This window comes from Dermacentor albipictus, chromosome 8 (genome assembly GCF_038994185.2).
Source record: "Dermacentor albipictus isolate Rhodes 1998 colony chromosome 8, USDA_Dalb.pri_finalv2, whole genome shotgun sequence".
NCBI classification, from domain to species: domain Eukaryota; kingdom Metazoa; phylum Arthropoda; class Arachnida; order Ixodida; family Ixodidae; genus Dermacentor; species Dermacentor albipictus.
This window is the reverse complement of record NC_091828.1, coordinates 128,074,087-128,099,618: the sequence shown is the minus strand read 5'-3', so window position 1 is coordinate 128,099,618 and position 25,532 is coordinate 128,074,087. Positions and strand designations below refer to the sequence as shown.

Genomic DNA, 25,532 nt, shown 5'->3' with positions numbered 1-25,532 from the left:
GTGTGTGTGTGTGAAACACACACACACATCATCGCGTTGTGAAACGGCGATGATGAGAGGAAACGCGTCTAAAATTCTCGCGGCTTTCTTTCTGTTCGACATTTTGGCGCCGTGAACGCACCGCAGCTTCCTTCCTCAATACAAGTGCTGTTTTAATCTGCGATTTTCTCGGCGGTCAAATTCGTCTCTTGCGGCGCAATGACAGCGATATATTTCCCGAAGAGTAATCGTTTATTTGACCTCGTGTGAGCACGTTACGGTATTCCTAGATCAAATGACAAAGGATGACCATTCCACGACCTTAACAATGCCCTTCCTTTATTCCGTATCAGCACGAGTGGAGCCCGAGAAAAAAAAAAAAGGAACACTTGTGGAAGTGAAGTTTCCGCCGAACATTTCGCCCCCTCTTGACGAGCAGCTGCTCTTAGCTGAGTGGAATAACTGAGGTGAGTGGTTAACAGAGCGCGAGGTAAATGATGAAGGTGCTGTATACTCTTCACTCTAACTTGTGGCTTTTTCTTGCGTCAGGCAGGTGAAATTCTGCCTCCGGGAGGAGCCTCCTTTCGGCTTTCGGGTCCGCCGGATAATATTTGGAACCTGCAACAAATTTAAGCACAAATGTCGAGTGGTTTCCACACGCAGGTAAGAAAGAAGACGGCGATGTGGACGAATGCCGCAGTCTGCGTTCCGCGTACCTGAGCGGGACGCGTGTTGGGGCCCGTACACATGCGAGAAGAAATTAGAGTATGCGTCTTCTGAGTGGGATCCTTAATGAGCACTCTTGAAGCTGTACGAAACTGAGCTGCCCGCCTCATACTTTCCCCATTTTTGCCGTTCTGCCTGCAGCGTTTCTTGAGTGAAGGCCAATTTTGGCATGCCGTCGCGCCGTAAAAGTTTACACTTATGCCTTAATCAGAATAATTGAGCTTTGAAAGATCGAATCTCACCGTTGCTCTTGATGCAGGCGACCAAAGAAATTATTTGAAATTCATTCATTTAATGGTTCGTAAAGAGTAATGTGACTGTGGTAACTCATTTGAACTAGCCACAGAGCGAGATCTAGACTATTCGGCGATACTAGATTACTACAAGGGCTGCAGAAAGCGGTATCCACCACCGCACAACTCCCTTAGCAGAGAGGACTCTGTCGCGTGGAGGCAGCTACAAACGGGCTCGTACCCGAACCTAAACGTACTCAGCAAAATTTATCCCACACAATACAATGACGAATGCCCCTGGTGCCACGAAACACCCACGCTTTACTACATAACGTGGGCATGCCAGAAGATAGACGTGGTACCCGTTATACCAAACCCGAGTGCGGAGCAATGGGAGGGAGTGCTCTCCAGCGATCGCCAGGTCGACCAAGAAGGTCTGATTCGGCGAGCACAACTGGCAGCAGCATCCAGCGGAGCCCTGGACTAAGGGCAACCGACCGTTGTGCTAGAAGATGGACGATTCCATCTGAAAACCGCAGAAGTCCAGCGAACCTAGAGCTAATAATGTTTTTCACTCACTCACTCACTCACACTCTAGTGTGTTTTACTGCTGTTCTAGTTTTACTTATTCATTTTTCAAATAAAACGGCTGTTTACGCGGCAGAAAAGTGCATCAGCGACCTGCACCACTTGTTGCCATGGCCTAGTTGGTTCACACTTCTTGTGGTGGCAAACAAAACACAGCTTAACAGAACATAGTTCCCTTCAAATAAGCAGTTTTGGTCAAAAGTGGTGTGATTAGTAATCATAAGTGAACGAGAAAGGAAGGGGCCCACTACAAAGTGCTCGCGTGTTTTTTTTTTCTTTTTACTTTCTTTAGGGGGCAGGCCCCTCCTCAACCTCTGAATCCGCTCGATGGACGCACATCGGGTAACTTTAACTGTAGTGGAATGTGGGCACGAAACCAAGTACATTGCCTGCGTGTATGGGCCAAAGGTGGAATAAATTAGACACACTTTGGTAACACTTACAGCTCCCAAGTTCGTGAAAAGCTTGTGCCACTCGCACCATAGTTTTGAAGTCCCTGGTACGGAGGAACTCGATGAGCCAGGACATGCCTCTGCAGAGGAGCTTCTTCAGCACTAGTCGAACGCTTAGCTCGGGCAACTTCTTCATCGCGCACTGCAAGAATTCAACACGACACGTTACTGTGATATAATTAGACAATTTTGCTTTACCGCTCTATCAACACACTATGGTTTCTTTTGATGTATTTTGTGCTTTGCAGCCTCAAAGATAGAGTTCTGGGGAGCAACGCTTCGTGAGCCAAAAACCAGAAATACGAAAACGTATTTAAAAACGTATAAAACGTTAAAGAACGGCAAGTGGTAAGTGAGTGAGTGAGTGAGTGAGTGAGTGAGTGAGTGAGTGAGTGAGTGAGTGAGTGAGTGAGTGAGTGAGTGAGTGAGTGAGTGAGTGAGTGAGTGAGTGAGTGAGTGAGTGAGTGAGTGAGTGAGTGAGTGAGTGAGTGAGTGAGTGAGTGAGTGAGTGAGTGAGTGAGTGAAACAACTTTATTTGGTCCACTATAGACGTAAGCGAACTCAACGTCACCTGGCTAGGCCCGCTCGGGCACCATCAGGTGAAACCTGACTGCCCTCTCGCGAGCCCTCTGGACTGCCAGGATTTGAGAAGTCTCATCCTGGGCCCTACTTAGCTTCATAATTTCCTCTTGGGTAAAAGGGGGAGCGGCAGAGGCGCAGCCCCACAGGACATGTTCGAAGTCCGCGTAATCACGGTAGGTGGTCAAAATTAATCTGGAACACATCCAATACGGGCATCCCTTATGACCCACTGGGACGCTAAACCCCAACATTGAACAACTTTACTGTGACGAAACCTTGCAAAATACGGAATGCGTTGTAAAAGTGGAAGCTGTCGGTTCGATGGAAGATTAGTAAATTTTTAAACGGGATTTGCATTGCATTGTGTGCACTTGTCTCTAAGCCTATAGACGAAGCGCGCGGTGACGTCGCATCTTTCTGTGCGTCTGTTCGCTGTAGGACCCTAAAATAGGTTGACTTAGCAGAATTATCCGAGGGCAAGATTCTTCTGCGACTATAAGGGGGTCCGAATCAAATACCCTCCACCCCACAACAGCCTAAATCAGCATGAAGCAACCTCTTGGAGGAGGCTGCAAACAGGAACATATCCAAACCTAAACACACTAAGCAAGATGTTTCCCACCCAGTATAGAGAGATTTGCCCCTGGTGCGGCGCCAAACCCACCTTGTATCACTTTACATGGGAATGCGTTCAGAATCAACAATTCCTTCAAATAAAAGACCCGAGTGCGGAGCAGTGGGAGAAGCTGCTCTCCAGCAGCGACCCGAAAGTCCAGCATGGACTATATATAGTAAGGCACGCTCGCCGAGTAGCCACCCTCAGTGGTGCCCTGGAATAGGGGCGTCGACCCTGCGCAGATGGGGAAGAAGACCGTGAAGATGGCCGACCACATCTGCCACCGCTAATTTCTACCCAATTAGAGCAAATAAAGTTTTTCCTCCTCCTCTGCGACTTTCGGGGTGCTCTCTTTTTGGTCGCTGGCGGCCAGATCGCGTGGATTGAGACCGCGGGCAGACTCCCGCGGTTAGTCGCATATGCCTTTCCTACAGCATGGACGCCGGATACAAAAAAAACAAAAACAAAGTGTGACTCGTTGTATGCATTGAAAACGCTGTCATCTGCCGTGGCGCCATCAGTCGGGGACTGTTTAAAAAAATTATGGGGTTTTACGTGCCAAAACCACTTTCTGATTATGAGGCCCGCCGCGTAGTGAAGGACTCCGCAAATTTTGACCAACTGGGGTTCCTTAACGTGCAACTAAATCTAAGTACCACGGGTGTTTCCGCATTTCGCCAGTCGGAGACTGTTGTCTGGGATTGGCATATAGAAAATGCGCAAGGAACGCGGTTCCTACAGCATATCAACATACATGTGGCTATGGACCGTGGCCCTCTCGTATTCGTAGTAAGTGCTGAGTGAATATTCGAATCTTGCGAATAACGAATAAAATACTTTCAATCTTCGAATGGGTTCAATCCTGAAATCTAATAGCCAGTATCCGTAAATACGGATATTTTTAAAAGAGGTTTTGCATATTTTATAAGCCGTCAACTGAGGGTGGGCCTGGAGCAAAAGTGCGACAAATGCCATCCCGGCGTCCGTATAGTGTGGGCAAAACACGAGAAGTCCAGGTAGCAGAGAACACTACATATAGCGTGCTCCCTGAACGATGTATGCATCGTTCAGGGAGCCAGACCTTTTGCGGCTATATCATTCACACTCACCGAAGTGTTTCTGAGAAGGTGACCAAAGTGCTTATTTGTTCATGAAGCTTTATTAATGACACAAGCTTGCTAACGTCGGGAACGGGATTGTGAATATACTAAGGTGTCAACATCGTTTTATATTCACGGGAGAAATAAATTTTAGCTGTTCGTTATACGAAAACTGTTCGATATTCGATTCGTTTCCATTCGGTTCCGGCACTATTTGATTCGTATATGTATTGCATTCGGTGTCAACGATTACTATTACCACACCTCTAGTTTGTAGCGTTGGCCTGCAGTGCTATCTAAGGGTTTCCGATTATAATAGCTGAAGCAGTGCGTCATTTGCGCCGTGGTTGTGCCTGAAACGCTGTGCTGACAGGCACGAGCCGCATGTTTATATACAGCAGCGCGCTCGGCCCAAACCTATAAATACGTCTAGAGCAAAAATAAAGCATGCCTCTTCCTTCTTCATTCAGTGCAAAATAGTAACTGTTAGCAGTGCTGTAGCCGCTTACCACAATAGCTCTCATCAGATATATCAGCATCTCGTCCTGGAAAGACAAACAATTATGTTTCACACTTACAAAATTATGGACGCGTAGCGTGTCACGCGGTGCGTTCGCTTACGCTGTACTTACTTTATCAGCACCTTGTTCGAAGCACATGAATTGGTTGAGGTCAATGCACTGCAAGGGGCACAAATGAACGAATGAAGTAGAAATTCGTGAGAAACATGTCAGAAGTATCGGCTTAGATCATGTGCAAGGAGGACTACGGATTAAGGAGTGCGAAATAAGTTGTTCTTTCAGGAAATAAAGCGCAGTGTTCTTTCGGCATGGGTCCCAAATGGCTCGAACGCGTGAGTGCTGCACTGACTCGCGTCGTGCACTTTTGATGCCCGGCCATCTTTCAGTGCTGCTCTTTTGTGCCGATGAAATTCATAACGCGCGCGCGGGCGCGTATTCATATGGTATTGTTCCTGTTTCGCGGACTTTCTCTCCTCGCTGAAAAAAATAAATAAATAAACAACACACCCGATCTTTTCTTTGCTAGAACCATTTAATTTTGACGTCCCTTACGATTCTGTACAACTCCCAAATTAACATTTGTATAATTAAAACCAAAAGATATCGCAAATTTTAATTGATCACAGATGCCAGAAACTAAATGATTACTGGCGGTTTCTCAAGTGGACTCGAAAGAACACGCACTTGGTGTTACTCGCGTAGAATGATACGCGTTTTTAGTCCATAATATCTCGGACACCCTATATACCAGATTTCTTTTTCCTTTTTTTCAGAGCACCGACTTTAATACCGCTATACTTCGATATCGCAATCGCAAAAAAGGTGCCGTTAAGCAGCAATCAATTTTATGTTGCGGATACTTGTGTAGTCCAATGCACGCTCTCGTTCGATTTTGTTTCGTTAATTCTTCGCACTCTTCCGCTTCTGTTGCGACTTCATTTCTCTGTATATATACAGCCGACTTCTGAAATGTCTTGATACCGATTTTTTTTTTTCACTTTTTGCCTCTTGTTCAGCTTGTCTGTTCGGTCACCTGCTGGAAACCATCGTGGCATGCACGTACCCATTCTCGGGGGTCAGTCACCAATATGCTCGCACAACCAGTGGCCCGAGTTGTGTATCCAGGCGCACATACCTATGCAACGGCACATACCGAGTGACTCAAGTTGTTTTGAGATAATCGGCAAGGCAGCTGCAGCCAGCAACCGCAAATTGGGGGTAAGAGGCGAAGAAATATTCTCTGTAAAATGAGAACTTGGGCTCCCAAATTAGTCGGTGACCCAAGTAATTCTTGTTAGTGAGAATCGGTGCGGCCCTTTTCATGCGATTAGAATTCTCTGGGAGCTTCACCCAGTTTGCCGTATGTATGTTTGTCCGTACCTAACCTCTTTGACGCCAATTTGGGTCACTGTGTATCAGACACACTGCGTGAGGGAGACGTTCCGGGCGCCTGAATGCAGAAATTGTTCGACTTTTATGGGAACGCTGGTGGTATCCTTTGTAATCAGCATTTGTACGTGCCGCTCTTCAATGAACACCCAGCGGCGCGACTATCGACTCCAGAGTCGGTGTAGAAGAAGACGGCTCACGTGCACGTAGCGCGAGAAAAGAACAACAACGATCCAAAATTACCTCATTGAAACCAATCGCTTTCCATGTTAGATTGATCGTTCTCCCTCCCAACCATAGCTTTTTTTATTTCTTATCTTTTATTGATTATTATTGTTATTATTATTATTATCTTATACCCGGTTTTCATCTGATTATTTCCTTTTTTCTCCAAACACAAAACGTTTACTTTTAAACTCACACGCCCAAATTGTTAACTCCCTTGTTATCATTACTATTTTTAGGCACCTAATTAAACCGCCCGATTCTTGGCCAATCCCCCACTGTGGGTATGTGCCACGGCCACTAAGGACAACAACAACAACAACAACAACAACAACAACAACAACAACAACAACAACAACAACAACAACAACAACAACAACAACAACAACAACAACAACAACAACAACAACAACAACAACAACAACAACAACAACAACAACAACAACAACACGCAGAAGCGCTCGACCTGAGCGGCCGCTCCAGGGATCCTGCGGCACCATGGCAGGCCGGCCTAAATAAACCGTGGCTATCGTGGCTACCTCTTCTCGCCGCCCCCCATCATTTGGTGAACCGGACGACCGAGCCCAGCCATGCCAGCGTCGACGCACCGACTCTACCAAGGAGAGAGTGACGTGGCCTCACGCGGTCCGGCAGACGTCCAGCGGTTGTATAGGGTGTCCGGGAATTCTACATCGACATGCCGGACATCAGCTTCGTCCAGCTGGATAGCCACTTCCGTATCAGCAAGGTTTCGGGCCCCGGCTGCATTGCAGGGTCCGGCTGCCACCTCCCTGCACCGACTTCTACGTCGACTTGCGAGCAGTCGTCCTTGCCCACTACGCCAGCTCGAGCGTTCAGTCACAACAGCTTTCGCCATTTGAACCGTCGCGTCATTCCGCGTCTTGCCGTCCCCGATCGCCTGCGTCCACCCGGGCCGACCGGGTGGACAGCGCGGGTGGAAAGCAGCTGCGCGACGACTCTTTCCAAGGAATTCGCTGGGCCAAACGCAAGCGCTTTCGGCTATTCTACGCCCCGCCGCTCTCTTTCCTTGGACGTTCCCGCAAGCTGTCCGCTTTACGTTCGGTGGCACCTCACGCATCACCGATTCAGAGGTTTTCCCACCGGCTCCACGCAAATTTCGCTCTCGCATGCACGGCGACGCCCCAAGCACAACCTTGGCGATGCCTTCAGCGACCACCGCAACCCCCGATGCTATCGACAAACGAGATTTCGCCGCAGGCGGCAGCAGGCCAAAAATATCCTTTAATATTTATCCGGTACGTTCTCGGTGGAATCGAACGCGCATCATGTATTCGGACAATCTTGTCTGGGCATATATTCAGGCACGCGTCACGCGTGGACTTCGCGGCGGCGCGCGGTTAGGCGGCACAGCGTGTCTGGACAGATGGGTGCGCCTGGCTGCAGCAGACGGTTCATACGCGCACGACGCGTTTAAGCAGTGGCAATACAGGGTGTGTCGCTACATTGCTTCTATGCTACTCGCATTAACGTCGACATTGCGAGATTGGTTCTGCCGGATTTTTTTTTCATTTAGTGAAGAAACACGGCATACACAAATGGAACTAAGAAATGGCTGCGGAAGCTCCCCCAGACGGTCGCTGATGCACCGGAATATAATAACGTCCGCAGAAAAGTAGGATTTACACGACCGAACGTTTGCTATTATTGAACTGCCCGCTCATCAGGTCTTCCTCCCCTTGCGTGTCACCTTGTTTACCCGCAACAAAGAATGAACGGGCAAACCAGAAACAAAATGTAAATAAGCTGTATTACAGCTGAACGATCGGAAATCAGCAGAAGCAAGGAACTGCTGCTATCTACATGACCGACAAGCCCTTTCTTTTGCATATGGCGATACAAACGTCAATGCATTGACATTTGCGCCGCGGAAACCGCGTTGTTATGCTCAAATGCCCGCCGAGCACGATACTGTGGCAAACATTAACCGCACACAAACGAGTTACTTGCGTGCTCGCTTAAGATGAAGGTTTACCTTTTAGCCAACTCCGATTTCTCGGTTCAAATTAATGCATGGGAAACTCAGAAATGCTCTCCCTAATTAACCACTGGACCGATTTGGATTCAATTATTTCAAATAAGCTAAATTGCACGGACTTTAGGAACTCAAATTTTGATTTAGTGGTTCGAGATTATGACGAAAGATTGCCCGAAAATCGGGAAGCCTCAAGAAAATGGAAGCATATGAAGTTCTGTAGTCTGTTGTGACTTTGCACCGAAACCAGATGTCGCAGTTCTGTAAGCTGCATATGCTAGACCATCTGAAGTTGGCAAATGTGATGTGTTTACAGTTTACGTAATATTGTGACAATATTTACGAGAGTATTGCGAAAGTCCTACTCACAAGCGGGGGGTTTATTTCAGATGTGTAACACATGCATCAGTTTTGTGATATTTAGAAGTCTATAATAAGCAAGTACAGTTTATAGAATTGTGATAGCGTTTTTTTGTTGTCGGGTTACATAGATTTGTAGAAGTTATTTATATAATAAATATATGCTTTATAATTCATGCAGGAAATTCGGGACTCAAGTGTAGACTGCATTTCTGGCTCATAGCATGCACACCACGTACCGCTCGCGACAACGGCTGCGTTGCGATGGAGTGCAAACGACCTGTTTATGTCAGATCCTGTGCGACCCTTTCGTGAGAGCTTATGGTTATTAGAGATGGAAACATGCTGCATGCGTGATTTTAATGTTTATTACTTGTTTAAACTTAACATTATTGTTAATGATGAGAGAACTCACTGCACATGGTTCTGAAACCGGTACTTTCAGCTTCTGTTCCACAGGTGCTGGCTACAGCTTTCGGTATGTTTTATTTTCCAAACAAACAGTACAGGAGCATTTTTTCCCTACATAATGTTCTCCAATGAACCGCACATCCAATAATACAAAAAAAATGTTCTTTTTTTGTTCAGGAAAGAAAAAGCGTTTTTAACAACCTCATACATTAACTAAAGGCGCCACCTCACTGACCGCGGCGAACGATTCTGTGTTAGAAAGCAGGATGTTTCAATTCATTGCAAACAATTGGAAAATGCGTGCTTACAATATGTTTGTCTAACAGCAAGACGATCACGCATACAAAGGCGCACGGAACGGATGCTATGCCTACGTGCGATCGTTTGCTTCGCACTAAACTTCATGTAAGCAATCATGCGCGCCAACTGCAAGTTCTACGAAAATGCGTCATTGCACAAAGCTATTTCTAACAGAGCGGCCCCCGAGGTGCCCCGGATAAAGCGGACGTTGAACTCATCGCTGGTGTCTCGTTGAGCCTGAAGAGTGGCTTTTCCTCACAACCGTGGTCCGTTTGACACGCGAACCTGCACGCAACTGTTTAGCGCGGAGTTTGCGTTCCACCTGCGAGCTGCGTCAGGCAGCCTGCAGGCGACTCACGTCTCTGACGTCCAGAGGGTCGCTGAAGGTGACGTTGACGGTGCTGTTGCACGGGGTCGCCGGCAGCAGCTGTCGGTCGCACGTTCCCTCCGCCCTCTCTTGCGCGTTACAGGGCCTTGGCAGCAGCACCTTGAGCACGGGCACCACCACCTTTGACACTGCAGCGGGAAAGCACGCATTTCGAGAGACGTGCTTTGGAACAGTCAGCCTAAAATGTTAGTTCTATACCGATCGAAGGTCTGGATTCGAGCTAGAAGTTTAGCGAACGTCCTCGAAAGGGAATAACGCTCGAGACAGGACAGGCGAATGCGGACACACGCGCACACGCACAGAGGGCGCTGAACGGCTCCAACAGCAGGCGTTTGCGCTCCAACTACAGGGGATGGGGACAAGAGACGAGAGAGGTACACATTGCGCTTGTGTGTGCACGTCTCGTAGCTTGCGCGTAAACGCCCGCCGTCATGGAATATGCTACCAATTCACCCAACCAAGTATACCGTACACCGGCAGCGCTGTTATGTTTTCTTATACCGGTGTTTTGCGACAGATTATTTCTCACATTTACACATCTTGCAGCTACGGCCGTGTCCTTCTGCCGCTGAGAACACTGGTCACGGATTCCTTCTTGCCCGCCACGACTGTCACATTCAGCCCGCGTGCGGAGGGTTTTCGCGGGCATCAAGTGGGTTCCAGCATTGTATGCAGGAGACCATTTTTTCTTCTCAACAATTTGTTATATTGACCATAAAAAGGTCTCATTACATATAACCTTGCCACTTAATTTCCTGCGTGATACCTAGTCCTAGTGTAGTTTATCATGAATATAAATCGCTCAGTCAAACTAAATAATACAACACTGTCGAATATTCGTTTCCGTTCGAGTATACGCGTAACCATATAACATTTATTATCACATTGTAGTATACAGGGGACAAAAGCCAATGCAAGTAGCGACTGTTGCGAACAGTTCTCGCTGCAGTGTAGAGGTGTAAACAAAATTGGGCAGGTTTATTTTACTGAAGGGCGAAGCATTGAAAAGGATAGCATGGTTCAGCGTTGCGCGGAAGCTCCTCGGACGGCGTTCTAAGCGGGGGCGACATGTTGGCGCGACGCAGCAGGCGAGGCCGTGCTGCAAAAACAGCGCCCTGGCAGTTACTAGGCGTCCCACAATGCTAGTGTGATGAGAAACACTAGCATTTTGTTTGCTTTGTTTGAAAGCTCTGAAAGCTTTACATATTGTTCCTACGTTCCAGTAGGTATGTGTATTTATTTCTATCTTATTGCACTTCCTCATCCTCACCATTGCGCCTTACTTATGGTGGCTGTACATGCCCAACTGTCCGTTGCCGCCGCGTCGAGGGAAAATTCACCTCGTCAAGCTACTAACTGTAGTAGCTTCTAGTGAACGCTCCTTCCTTTCAAGAAAGCACAGGAAAACAAATAAAGGGAATTGAACTCTCATATTTCAAAATATCATGTGATGTGTGAGAACATGCGGATTTTTATGTGCAGGGGATCCATATTTGTTTAATTATATGCAGTTATTGTGTGTGGGGGTTATGGGGCACATATAGTTTTCTTTTTGATCGGGAGCCGCGGTTATTTCTAAGAGGTACCAGCTCCCAATCGAATGCACGGAGCAGATAACTCCTAATCAGTGGTTGCTTCTCATTCAGTAAGGACGACTCGCCTTTAAACATCCTGCCCATTTATCTCGATGTAGGAAAAGCAGTGTATTATTTGGCCGATTAGTAGACCTACCTCCTTCAACGACGAACCGCACTGTACGTGCATCGGGTGGTGCGCTGTTCGTGTGCTTCATTGCTGTCCTTGTGATCACTTTTCAGTTTGTCATATTCAAGCTGCTCAGTTGACTGACGTTCAGTTGTAAAGGTCGTTACATACATCCAATAATGTATAGTATAAACCCCCTTTTCGCTGTACCAAACTGACTATATATTCACTCTGTTTAAAAATGAGAACTTTTTGTGGTATTTGTTCTCGTGTTCTAAATTTGTTTTTCTCGCATATTCGTATTCTATCGGAAAATTTCTTTAATCGAACACCCTCAGTATTTTTCGCGTTACGTCGGAATACTTTTTTGCGTTCGACGTCTTGTTTGCTGATAATGAACTCGACTGACGCATGTTGGTACTGCCCACGCTGAGTGAGCTAAACAACAATTGGGGTAGTGGCGTGTCGAAGCTCTGTTTAAATTATACCCGCATGCTATGTTGAGACTAACAAAATTAAATGATGGGTTCTTATGTCACAAAAATCGTGACCTGATTATGAAGCACGCCGTTGTGGGGGACCAGCTGGGTTATTTTAAGGTCCACCTAAATATAAGCACACGAGCGTTTCTGCATTTCGCCCCCATCGAAATGCGGCCACCGAGTCCCGGACCGAACCCGAAACCTTGAGGTCAGCAGCGCAACGTCATATAGACATAGAGATACCGCGGCGGGGTTTTCAGGCTAATATATAATATGTGCTTTTTCGATCATGCGACCAGGAGCAGCAGGCGCCATTCTGAGGTGGCTCATGCCTGATAATGGCGTTAAATGGTCCATGCCAATCAAAGGGCTGCCAAGTAGAAACACTAAACCAGTTTAAAGTAATTATTCTTTCATAACTGTGATTTCTCTAATTTCATGACGATAGATTGATTATTAGACGAGAAAATGAAAGACAACATTCAGTTTTGAAGAAATGTTGCTCCGGTAAGTCAGTGTGAATTAAGTCACGAATTTAGAAGCGTGTTTTCGTATTTGGTCATTCGTGGCTGAGTAAAAAAATTCTGATGGTTGCGAACTGCAGTCCTTGGCTCTTTTATAATGCACTGTAATCAGTCTTTACTGATAAAAAAATATTAACTAGACCCGAGCAGTGCGTCCAAAATCTATGACGCCCCGTCGCGTCGGTGCGGGAACTTTAAGTTGGCGGCGCCCCTTGTGCTTCATTTTTGCGTCTTTCTGCAGATGACGATTGTCCGAAGAATAATGTGCACGCGTATGACCGAAGAATTGCCACGAGCTGATAAGGTGCGGATAGCGCGACAAATTTAAAATGATAATTTGGGGAGTGCTTGGTCAGTGGTGTGATTACATCGGTTGGTGCCTAGGAATATTGAACTTGGGACATCTTTATGCGCCTGTTCTCAAGCGAACTTTCTATAATTAAAGTGAAAAAGTAAGCGCATACCTCTTGGCAATAACGTCCTGAATGCAAAGATCAGGGGTCTTCTCAAAGCCGTGAGAATTTTTTTCAGCGATCTTATGGAAAATATAGCGTCCATGAGGCACTGTAAAGAAACGAAGAGAAAAGAATCATGCACACTAAGTGCACTGTAGGCATGGCGTGACGCGAAGCTCCGTGCGAATGCATAACCGACGTTTCAGATTGTGCTTATGCGTTTTATTTATTTATTCATTTAAAGAAAACTATCAGTCTAAGGTAAGATGAAGTCGGAAGGACACGTATATAATATCGTAGTACATCCAGTTGCAAAAAAAGAGTGTCTGAGAAACATCACATATTCGAACGTCTCTATAACGAAGTGCTCAGGGCTTCCGAAATCGTTCGTTATACAGGTGACTTCGTTGTAACGGTCGAGCATCGGACAGCTTACAATAGAACCAGGACAAAATTATTCCTTCGTTCTACAGGTCATTTCCTTGTATAGGAGTTCGCTGTAGGAATGTATATATTCCCAGTTCTAACGTGTTTTGAAGTCTTGAAGAGTTGGTCAACACAACTATACTTAGGCAAGTTGGTTGAGCATTGCGAGCATGTAAATGCGCTTAAAGGCACGATAAAAAGAAACACTGAATCTGTTTAGACTAATTATATATTCTTCGATAACTCTTTTTTTGTTGTTAATATCGCGATAATATAGGGTGATTATCAGAAGAAAAAATTATCAGATTTTCAAAAGCGTGGCAGTTTGGGCGAGTTGGTACGTCATGACTGTTTTAGGCTTGTAGCGCAGCTCGGAAGAGCAAAAAAGGAAGGAGGTAGGGGTAATAAAAGGAAACGGAAAACAGAGTGAGCGCTAACTTCCAACTGACAGTTTATTTCGTGACACAAGACTACTTATACACTCGGCAACCATATGACATCAGGAGATAACAAAGAAATGAAGCAACAAAACCGATAGTAACTAAGTGGTAACATATTCAGACAGCCTGTGGCTGCAGTCGGAGATACGCCAATTCATTGTTAGATAATGATAATGAAGGTGAGCTTACACATGCATGGCCCAGACCAATGATAGCTTTTGTTTCGATGATTTCTCTTGTGAGCTGATTACGACTGCGACCAAGAATGACGCACTCCTCTAAGACAGGTTCGCAGCCACACGTTTTGCAGTGCTGCGCAAGAAACCCCCCAGCTGTGATACAATTCTTGGCATTGTAACTATGTTCGCGCAGCCTGTCATTCAGGCATCGGCCAGTTTGACCAACGTAACGTTTTCCGCACTTGAGTGGAAAACAATAAACGACACAATGTGTGCAATTGACAAACTTATTTTTGTGCTTCTTGTCACAGGAAAGAGGAGCTACCTTATTGGGATTAGTGAGTTTGCAAATCCTCATTAGCTTGTTAGGGGCAGAAAACACTACACGAACATTCGCTCGCTGGGCGATTTTCTTAAGATTGTGTGAGACGGTGTGAATATAAGGGATGACGCTAGTCCTACCCCTAGTAGTTACAGGGTTATCTGCGAGCTGGTTGTCTTTTCTGCGCTCTCTTAGAATTCGTTCTGCTATTGACACTTGTAAACTGTCAGTTGGAAGTTAGCGCTCACTCTGTTTTCCGTTTCCTTTTATTACCCCTACCTCCTTCCTTTTTTGCTCTTCCGAGCTGCGCTACAAGCCTAAAACTATCAGATTTTCATTTTTTTTAAATTTCGCGTTGTAACCGTGCGTTGGTACGTCAGTGTGATGTCACAGATTTTGGAGCATTTTTTTTCAGATGCATTTTTTTCACTGATAGACAATTCACTAAAAGCGCAAGGAGACTCCGTCAAAACGTTTGACGTCACAGCGAGCACAGTGTCGCCGCCACCCGGCCTTCCTTTTTTTTTTCTTTTTTCAGGCTTGCCGAGCCTCTTCTCGCCACATTTTACTAGCACAGGGCAGTTTACTATTGCACACGCTTACAAGAGTGTCTACGCTTACCCCGAAACGTGTGACACAGCACTAAACGAAAGGAACGAGGGAGTGGATATTATATTGTTGTTGCCATAAAGAATTCTCAGCTTGGAGCTTCTGAGCTTCTTTCTTTTCGCCTATCAATACACGGGTAGGGACCGTGTCCACGAGAAACTGCTTCCCTGCGCGCGACGCGAACGTTTTTAGCCTCGCCTGTGCCAAAACACGCATTTACGTGCTCTCAATAACGACGCAAGAATGCTACCGTATAGACTGGTGTAAGAGCCGTACCTGTGCAAGGGCAGCACCACCAACTTGGCAGCCCAAAATTTGGAGAAAAGAATCCAAGTGAGAAGCAATCGCGTTCGGTGCCCCTATGCCGCGCGCGCGCAATTTTCGCGCGCTGCGTACTTCCGCGTGTCGCTGCTATATATGGCGAGAGCCGGGGTGTGCACAATATCCGGCGTGTGCGCAAGTCGTCGGCTGGGCCGGCACCAATTTGAGCAAAAGGTTCCGTTCCACGTAGGGGCCGCCCCTCTTCAAAATTGTAAAAAAGGTGCGGTCCCTTGCACGAATCTATGAGGTATACTTTGCATCTCGACAATGTTGGTCGCAGCCTTACCGGTGGTTGCATTGCCAACTTAGTCATTCCTGTCGCTGTTCGGAGTCGAGTAGAGCCGGCTGTACTTGTTCAAGTTATGCGTCGCAAGATGCATTTGGGTGGAAGCTCATTTCTACTCTGCCAAATTTCGCCATATTGTCGAAATTCGCCATGTTGGCATTTTGAGACAATAGGAGAGGTCTTAGCAGCCCTGTGAGCCAATCGGAGAAGACAAGATCGGGAATGTGACCGTAAGCGAACGGTAATGCTAGAACACACCACCCCGCAGCGCTGCTCAGGATTTCACACCGACAAACTGGCAAAGTCTGGGGGAAAGGAGGGTGAAAAAAATGTATCGTTTTAAAAAATGCAGATTACTTGCACTGTTGGAATCTATGTTATATGAACCACTTAATTTGCAGGGATATCTGGCTATCAGGATCATTTGGGGTTCTGCAAGGCGTTACCACATCGACCAACATGTTAGTGTAAGGAAATAAATATTGTGTGTACGAGCAAGGCGACGACGATAGTATGACGGCTATGGCATGACGACTGATTAAATGCCGCGGCGAATAAACATTGTAACCTGTTCCTTTAGACCTGGCTCGATCGTGAAAGCGGTGGAATAGGTGGAGTTCAAATCCACGCCTCAGAGACGGCTTCCTCCGATTAGCAGAAACCAATCTCAAAGGCTATGCTTTTGGTGACTACATGCGCTGGAATTGATTGCACAGCTGGAAACACGTCATCGGCGCCCCATGTTCTGCGCAAGCTGGCCCGAGGAAAGTGTGGTGGAAACTGTCGCGCTCTCACTTTTGTGAGTAACTTCGTGCTATATATGCGACATACCTTACGCAGACGAAATACGTTGACAATTAAGGTTGACAGTGATTCACTGGATGCGTTTGTGGCCTAATGAAAAATGGCGTGCGCGCGTATGCTTTTGTTTTTTAAACAAATTGTTGCCATGCGACGTGACGCACGAGCTAATCATCTCAAAGCGCAAGATGCCGTCGACACGGGGAAGTACGTACGCCTATCCCAGACGATCCACTCGCACGACCTGCGTGTCCGGATGCGTGTGGAATGTTGGGATTTGAAATACTATCCCCTGAATATGGTTGGACACCCTGTATACACGTAGGTATCACGCAGCCATTCTTGTGAGTGAAAACGCCGTGGTATTAACGCGACAGCGTTAAGGGCCCCGGCCGAGTCGCAGAAAAACCAGCGTCGGCGTCTCGCGTCGACCGTCTTTTCGACAAAGATGATTTCGAAGCACGAATAAACAACCACTTTTTTATCACCAGAGTTGCTCATACTTTGTCTTTCATTATTTACGAAGTTATTCCTCGGAATTTTGAGAATGACAGTCCGCAAACAAATGTCATGCAAAAAAAGAAACAACACTGACAGCGCATAAATTTCATGTTAGGTCTTCTGAGACTGAAATATTAAAAGTGCGAAGCAGCAATAGCAGATAGGCCCACACGAGAGGCAGCGTTTCCACCAAAATGTTCGAGCGCCTTCCTGCGCAGCGTTCGCCGCGAGAGCTTCCCGGTAAGCATTACCGGTACACAAGCTGCAGTTGCCGGGGAGCCTGAAAAGCAGTCGGTGATTTTTGAATGCTGTCGCATTCCACTCGTACAGGCGAAGCTTAAGCGTCCTACAAATTTTAAGGTGGTTTCCTCGCGCTGGCCTTGTATGCTGCGCGAGTAATGCAGCGGTGGTAGTGTGCGAGGGCGAGGAGGAGGCGGCCTAACGAGGACACAACGACGACGTAGTTGATATCGCCGACCTCGCCATCATAACGAAAGGACCTACAAAGCTGGTCCGGTTTCGAGATTTGAACTAGCGAAAAAAGAAAAGACACAAAGGAAACACACATTATGGTGGCTCTGCGTTAATTTATTTATTTTAAATTTTGTACGCCCTCTATCATCATCATCATCATCATCATCATCATCATCATCATCATCATCATCATCATCATCATCTTTTTATGTCCACTGCAGGACGGAAGCCTTTCCTAGCAATCTCCATTTACCTTGTCTTGCACTAGCTGATTCCAAGTTGCGCCTCCAAATTTCCTAATTTCAGAGATCAACCGACCACATACAATGAATTTACGCAGCACATTTATCTCGGCAGGAGAGACTTTCCCCTTCCTCACAAGAAGTTAAATAGAGCGCAGGCATTGACCCTCAGATTATTGCCAACAGGCTCGTATTCCAGCCCGGCTTTATTCCACAAGCTTTATCCCGACACGTATGCCACTAGTTCTTGCAGGCACTGCAATGACTTCGCTAGCATAGACCAGTTGCTCTGGCGTTGCCCCTCGTTACGAGGCACAGAACAGATCAATGCGGACAAGTGGCTCTCCGCTATCAAGAGCCCCGATGCCGAGGCGCAATTATGGGCTGTCCAGAGGGCCCACGATCCAGCGGTCGGGCATGGCTTGACTGTCCCAACGTGGGAGCAGCGCGCTGAGTCGCGTACCTCAGGACTTCCATTAAAGTTTTGCATCCATCCATCCATCACCCCATCTAGTTTTCTGCCGTCCTCGACTGCATTTCCCTTCCCTTGGCACACATTCTGTCACTCTAATGGTCCACTGGTTATCTGCCCTGACGTAGTAGTTCTGCGGAAACCCGCAAGGTGGAGAGAAGTAATGAATAAAGGGAATTTTCCCTTTATTCGTTATCTGCCCTACGCATTACATGACCTGCCCAGCTCCATTTCTTTCTCTTAATGTCAACTGGGATATCGGCTATCCCCGTTTGCTCTCCGATCCACTCCGTTCTCTTCCTGTCTCTTAATGTTACGCCTGACATTCTCCGTTCCATCGCTCTTTGCGCGGTCCTTGTTTTCGAGCTTTGTCAGTCTTCAAGTTTCTGCCCCATATGTCAGCACCGGTAGAATGCACTGATTGTGCACCTTTCTTTTTAATGATAATTGTATTTCCCGTATTTCCGACGCGTCCTTTATCTCGAACAGCGTGCAAGAACTCGACAGCGCAGGTCGGCCGTTGCGACGTGACGTCACGTGAGGCGTACAGGCATCGAGTGGTCGACCTCCAAGATGAACGCGGCGCCCGTCGGTTGCGGATTATCCGGAGCACGCCATGAAGCTGGCGATACACGATGGAGTTTGCTATACAGCTGAACGCATCGTGGATCGTATGCACGTTAGACGCATGCAAGAGTGAGCAGCGCATACTTACGTCGGAAAGTTTGTCCAAGGCCAGTTTTACGTAAGCCTGCGAGAGTAAGTGACACGTCAGTTTCCTTCCAAATGAAGTTACTAGCGGCTAGCTAGGTATTTCTCTGTCAACAGCTGGCAGAGCTTACTTAGCTGTAAACACTTTCATACATTTTCGATGCGGTCCGCATTTTACACTCAAATTCACCAATCAAATCAAGTGACTGTCTCTGTCTACGTCCACAATCGATGCACCATATTCGAAAAAAATTAAGAGATGCCTGTTTGGCGGAAATGGATTAGGATCCATTTTATAGTCCATTGCACCAAAGCTGCTTCGCACCGAAGGTATTTGTAGGGCGTATAAATATGAAGCATATAGCCAATGTGTTCCAATTTTGGCAGATTGGTGCAATATATTTGTCGATAAGACTCTAATTGCGAAAAAATAATCAAGAAAGCATGTTACCTGTCTGCGCTGTGTTGGAAAAACGCAAAAACGTTTCAACGTCGAAGAGAGTAGCGCAACAGTGTGCATTCAAACACACGTCTTTCTCACGGGTCCGGCATGTTCGTTTTGCGCTGAAAGTTTCCGTCCCGCGTCCCTACGGGTGCATACGGTACAGCGGTATATCTACAGAAGCAATTTATCAGGGGCACGACTCTGAATGGTTTAACAGAAGTTGCGTAAATGTACCTAATTCGCGTGCCTTCCTGCCGTGCATAAGCAATCAGGACAGGGGTATGCTATCTCGAGGATGCTTGAGATGGACGGATTAAACGTACATAAAAGAGTAAGAAAATTCGGGACGCATTGGTAAATTACGCTTCCGCAGTGTCAAAAAAGCCGACCTTAACGAGAGAGTATATAGGCCTGATAAGACAGTAAAGACGCAGGAACAAAAAAGTGGCGACGCCGCCTTGAAGTTCCCGCAGCAGCTAGCCGTGACGTCACGGATTTAATTGGTACTGGTACCAAGTTGTGTTCTATAAGAGAACCAGTTACTGAAATTATCAAGTTGCATGAACTTGTACTGAGCCCGAACAGGCCGAATACGAGAAGGTGCTTTGTAAATATGTGACGTCGCACAGGCTTACCAGCGCAGGAGTTGCGGCGCGAAATAATTTTTTTGAGGATTTCATTCTCATTTTCTTTTCTAATAATCAATCTGTTACTGCGAAATTGAAGATTATAAGGTTTTGCAAGAACGCTTTGGCAGTCTCAATTGATTTTACTATTTATCTTTAGCGTCCCTATAACATAATGGGAAAACTTCACGCCGTCCTCCGGAGCGTATGGCCTCCGAGGTAAGACAGCGCGTGCCGCCCAGTCTCGGAGGCCATGCGGAGCGTCGCCCCCTTTACGTGCAGCGGGGCTGATCTCTGAAGTGGCGCCGTATCAACTGCTGCTCTGAAGTATTTCCTCACTAACATGTTAGCTTTGGACCTAACGGAAGGAGATTAAACCAGGGCCGGTGTAATGTAAGGATGCATTTCGCTGGGATATACTTATTTCTTATCAGCCACGGCTTACGGTCGGCCAATGATGATGATAAAGTGGGAGGGGCGTTGCTTGAACGAGATACCGACAGACCCGACACCTGGGTCTAGGCAAAAAAAAGGTCCGCTTTAGCAAACTACGGACACGCATCTTGGGCCGTTACTGTGATTTATCCGCGAAACTCATTCCCGCATGTTCGAGAATAATTTGTTTGCTTTGTACGGATAAAAAAAAGCTGAAGGAAAACTTACGCGGCTTTTCCCACACATGTCCAGCACGTTGCCTAAGCACTGTGAGGGAGGAAAGAGAAAAGAAATTGAATAGCGTCCTCATGCACCTTGATTGTTCAGGCATACGCGCCACGTCAAGGAATTTCTGTATTTTCCGACAAATATCAAAATTTAAGTATAAAATTTTACGTGCCGTAACCACGATCTCGTTGCCGCACGCCAGCAGAGTGGGGCATCTAAGTATGCGAGCGGGCTTGCATACAGCCAGGATCGAACGTGGCAGGTCTGGCAAAGATTCGCAGCAAGTGACTGAACTCATAAATACTTTGTTTAGCGCAAAACAACGGACACAAGAAAGGCGACAGGACAAGGCGCCTTGTCCTGTCGCCTTTCTCGTGTCCGTTGCTTTGCGCTAAACAAAGTATCTATGGATCCGCACCAACTAGCCCGCCGACGCATTGTGCTGACTGAACTCGTTGGCTTTGATAATCTTTTTGATTTATATCACCTATTCACTAGTTAACTTTGTATGTGCGTATGATAAGCTTATAGTTACTGTTTAACAGAAACACCATAGTCCGTCAATGAAAAAGTCAGGTAGGCTGTACCAGGGATGCAGCTGTAGTGGGGTACGGGGAACGTCTTGCGCGTGCTGGAGAAGGTGCACGAGCAGTACAGAAATGACGTAAGCAAATACGGAACTTACATTTGTACATCCATTAGAAAGCTTGCCTGCCTATCTTATACAGTTAGTGGGAATTAACGCTGTGGTTTTGCAGTGGTGCTCGCTTTCTATTCGTAGTGGACCCATTTCTTTTGTAAGAGTCCTTGGGCACAAGGGAGCAGAAATGACCCTCCTATACTGGTGGCGCCCGAGACTGCCCTGCGCCGCTGGAGCCCGCCGCACTCGTTGTTGGGGCCTCTGCGCTTTCTTCCATCACCAGCGCTTGCGAGCGCACCCTAAAAACGGACGCGTTTCGCCGTGGTCAGAGTGGTTGGTTATCCTTCTGCCTCGCTACCCAAGTCTCTTCGTGCCGTTTCTGGATTCTGCGTGTGGAACGCAGGGGCGCCATAGCCGAGTAAGCGTGAAATTTCTGCAAAAAGATTACACACTTACTCGTATAGGCCTTGAAACTCCTGATGAGCAGAAGTTTGAGTTTGACGGCTTATGCCCACTATGGCTGACTAAGCTCGCTCAAACGGGTCCACTCCGGCTCGGATCGACAAAGGCGCTGCCGAGCTCGTATGCCGCTCTCCGAACGCCGATCGAGAATCTAAATTTAGCTCCCATTGCGTCGTTCGTGGCGTGACAGATGCATGATCGAGCCGCGGCTTCTTTCCTCCACACGCGACGATGTCGAAGTAAGTCGCGTGTGTAGTACACGGTTACAAAGGTATGCAGTAGCAGTATATCACGCTTTCGTTGCACGCGGTTTCAACGAGCGACCCCCTGGTTCGAACTGAAAAGGTCGTGATGTGCGAATACGCTGGAACGTCAGCTACGTCGGCGACATCCTACTTTCCACATAACGCGGAAAACGCCTCTTTCATCACTGCTTAACGTCAGTTCATTCACGTACAAATGTATCGTAAGAATATAGCTTACCTCTTTTATACCTATCAGATCGGGAAAGCGTACCTGAAAGCATGAGTCTACTGATAGTTCACCTGAAACAAGAAAGAAAGAATTATGCAGACTCAACGCCCAATTTCGTATGTGAAGCGGAGCTTTCGTGCAGTGGTTGATGGAATGCTATAAGCTCGGCTCATTTAATTCTTGTGTCTTTGGCGTAAACTGTAGCTCGAGCATGTGTTCTCGCGCACCCCTCTTTTATGTTTACAAACAGAGTTGACAAAGTACTTCCGGTTAAGCACTCTGAATGCTCTGAAACAATACAAGTTACAATAACGTATAAGTATATAGAACTTTCCAGCTGGCACTAGTTTCGCTGCAGAGTTAGAGAACGTTTGAAGAGTGACTTTTACTGCTAAGTGCAGCAAGAAAGCTGCATGAATGAGTTCGACACGTCGGACACATTCTTTATACCTGAACGCGAAAAGACCACGTGCTTATAGTATATTATAGGACAAAAGACTTAGATTTGCTTGGCCAACTTAAGGGTAAAAAATGCGTGACCGGAAGTTCCCTGAGGTCATGAACGCACTGCTGCCTCAGCGCGGACGAAATGTTAAACGTATCGCCCGCTTCTTGGCTAATCTACCGTTGTGAGCATGTGCCATAGTACTGAAATTATCATCATTATCAGCACGCGGCGATTATCTGGAAGAGGTAATAGGCGTTGGCATAATAGAAGTATGCATGCGATTGTAGCCTAAAGGTGAGGAAAGTAAGCATAGAAGAGTTAGCAAGGTTTGCTTTATTAAACAAATTGTGCACTTGATGATGTATGTTTGTTTCAATGACGATATTTAGATATAATTTGTTTAATCACTTCGCATTACGCGTGCGATGCGCGTAATGCGAAGACGTGGGATCGTTCCCCCACTTGCGGCAAGTTGTTTCTTCAGCCACTTTCATTTCCATTACATTATAATTTCTTTAATTCAGTTAGTAAGTGCAAGTAATATCTCCTTTGTTGTCCTTCGTGTCTTTGTTGATTTCTTATGACGTTCACTAACAGTCACTTAATGGGCCCAAGACAATGTTCACGATAGTAATTAGAAAAGAAGCAAGCCTTCGTTTTCCGCCCAACTTTCCGTTTCAACTGTTTAGAGAACTGAGTGTAAATACCTTGGAGTCACAATAACAAGTAACTTAAAGCTTAGATTGGGGAATAGCACGTGTTTTGTTTCATAATTTATTGAGCTCGGCTTTGTGTGGCAGGACATCGCGAGGTCCCATGGCACTCGCTCAGACTCGATCGTTTAGCTAACTCACCTCTTCCTTCCTGAAACAAAACTACTTGCGTTCATGCTGCAGAACATTTATTAGGCCCATCTTTGCAATGAGCACGCCTGCACGATGTGGGATCCCCATTCAAAAACAAACGTAGATGCATTGGAAGTGGTTCAACGTAAAGCTGCCTCAGTAATCTTTTTCCTTAATTCAGGTGTTATATATTCTAGAGTGGTTGCTTGGGCTAGTTGCTAATTCGATCATGATCAAAAATAACGTACAGCGCGAAGGACAAGGGCTGTATGTATGTCGTCTCTCGCAGTCCTTGTCCTTCGCGCTGTACATTATTTTTGAGCACTAGATTCACCAACAGCTATTATAAAAACTCCTGGAATGTAATTTTTACTAAGTCGGTGCACGGTTCAGCGTCTGAAGGCTCTCCATTTACTAAAATAACTAATGACTTAGCCGTAAATTCTGCCTCCTATACGAGAGCGTTGGAAATCTGAAGCACGAACCCTATAGCCACGCGCACTCTCCTACTCCCTACGGCGCAGGAACTAAAAGGTTTAGTATTCTTTCTTACCTCGGAGATTGACAGAATGGAAAAAAAAGGATAAGCTTTCCCGTGCATTGCTAACTAGCATTGAATCCACAGAAATGACACATTCTTGATGAATTTGTCACATTTTAGATGTCTTTTCTATAGTCTGATTTGCATTTATTAGGCCTGGATAAAATGTTTATTGAGCTTTCTTTCTCTCCTCTTTGAGGCAATGAAACCTCCAGTAATAAATAAATAAATAAATAAATAAATAAATAAATAAATAAATAAATAAATAAATAAATAAATAAATAAATAAACGATGGTTTAAACTTTTGGGTTTCATTGCACGCACCAGAAAATTATCACTACAACTGCTTAACATAACGGGCCAATTGTGCTTACTGTTTTGAGCGTTGGCTCCTGAAGATACCATGACTGCAGCCACGATGATTGAAAGCAGCGCCATCATCGGTGTGCTCATACTGCCTGCAAGTTTGGAGAGGAATAAAATACTAATCGAAAATCGCTGAGCTGAGTGGCAGACGAACACTAGAAAAAATGCTGGCAGGCGAACCTTAAACGATGAACTACATGATAGCGTTTCTTCGAATCAGTTTCCGTTTCGTTTTCCAAGAGGCGCGTGTATCGTGACGTCATGACGCAATACGTGGTGACGTGGCAGGGGGAAGGACGTCGCGAGGTCCCATGGCACTCGCTCAGGCTCGATCGTTTAGTTGTGCAGAGCAGTAAGAAGCAAGCTAGGAGCGTAGCGGGTGACCGAGTGAACGGAAGCGAATGTCACAGCGTCGCAATCATGGTCACAGTAGCCTGGCCCCACGTGACCACTTTGCGTGTCATGACGTCACGGCACGTGTGCCTCCTGTGAAGCGAAACCGAAAGTGATTCAAAGCTATTATATAGTAATCATTCGAGGCTCTAAGCGGATTCCTGACTAGCGTTGGATCTATAGAAAGCACGCATTCTTGAAGGGCTTATTGCATTGTACATGTCAGGCGTCCTAGTCGGATTTCAATTTTTTAAGTGTGCTTAAATCTTTGTATATTGTACTTATTTCTCTTTCGCCCTCCCGCATGCCCAATGAAGCTTGCACTATAAATAAGTTGTATCAAATAATAGTGACGTGTGCTTCGGGCGCACGATCGGCCCATTGCTAAAAATTAAACAAACAAGCAAGCAAGCAAGCAAACAAGCAAACAAACAAACAAACAAACAAACAAACAAACAAACAAACAAACAAACAAACAAACAAACAAACAAACAAACAAACAAACAAACAAACAAACAAACAAACAAACAAACACAAACAAACTTACGAACATAAATAAATAAATAAATAAATAAATAAATAAATAAATAAATAAATAAATAAATAAATAAATAAATAAATAAATAACGGCAAACTTAAGGCTTCTCACCTTCGGAACCTGCCAGATCCCTGGGGATGAGAATGTTCTAGCGTCCCGCAGGATGGACGGTCACAGAATGTGCCAGAATGAAGAAGACATCGACCGCACTTGGTTGCAAACTCTGCGCCAATGACGCTTCACAACAACGGCGCCCT

The 25,532-nt window shown here is 46.1% G+C and overlaps 1 protein-coding gene across 1 annotated transcript; it reads right to left on the bottom strand.

The window, feature by feature from the left end:
- Positions 1-355: 355 nt before the first annotated feature.
- LOC135918949 (uncharacterized) lies at positions 356-25,532 on the bottom strand. Its single transcript, XM_065452661.2, has 10 exons — positions 25,387-25,532; positions 24,353-24,432; positions 22,153-22,214; positions 20,568-20,606; positions 13,059-13,158; positions 9,855-10,012; positions 4,909-4,956; positions 4,786-4,821; positions 1,970-2,120; positions 356-597 (listed from the first exon to the last, which is right to left on the bottom strand). Exons 2-10 carry the CDS (start codon positions 24,429-24,431, stop codon positions 497-499), a joined length of 774 nt encoding a protein of 257 aa, XP_065308733.1. The 5' UTR covers position 24,432; positions 25,387-25,532; the 3' UTR covers positions 356-496.

Excerpts from the sequence above, each read along its gene's own strand:
- LOC135918949 (XM_065452661.2), bottom strand. The coding sequence starts at position 24,431 with ATGAGCACACCGATGATGGCGCTGCTTTCAATCATCGTGGCTGCAGTC. Across the intron at positions 20,607-22,152 it reads ATCTGATAGGTATAAAAGAG|TGCTTAGGCAACGTGCTGGA; the intron begins GTAAGCTATATT and ends CCTCCCTCACAG. Across the intron at positions 2,121-4,785 it reads ATCTGATGAGAGCTATTGTG|TGCGCGATGAAGAAGTTGCC; the intron begins GTAAGCGGCTAC and ends GAATTCTTGCAG.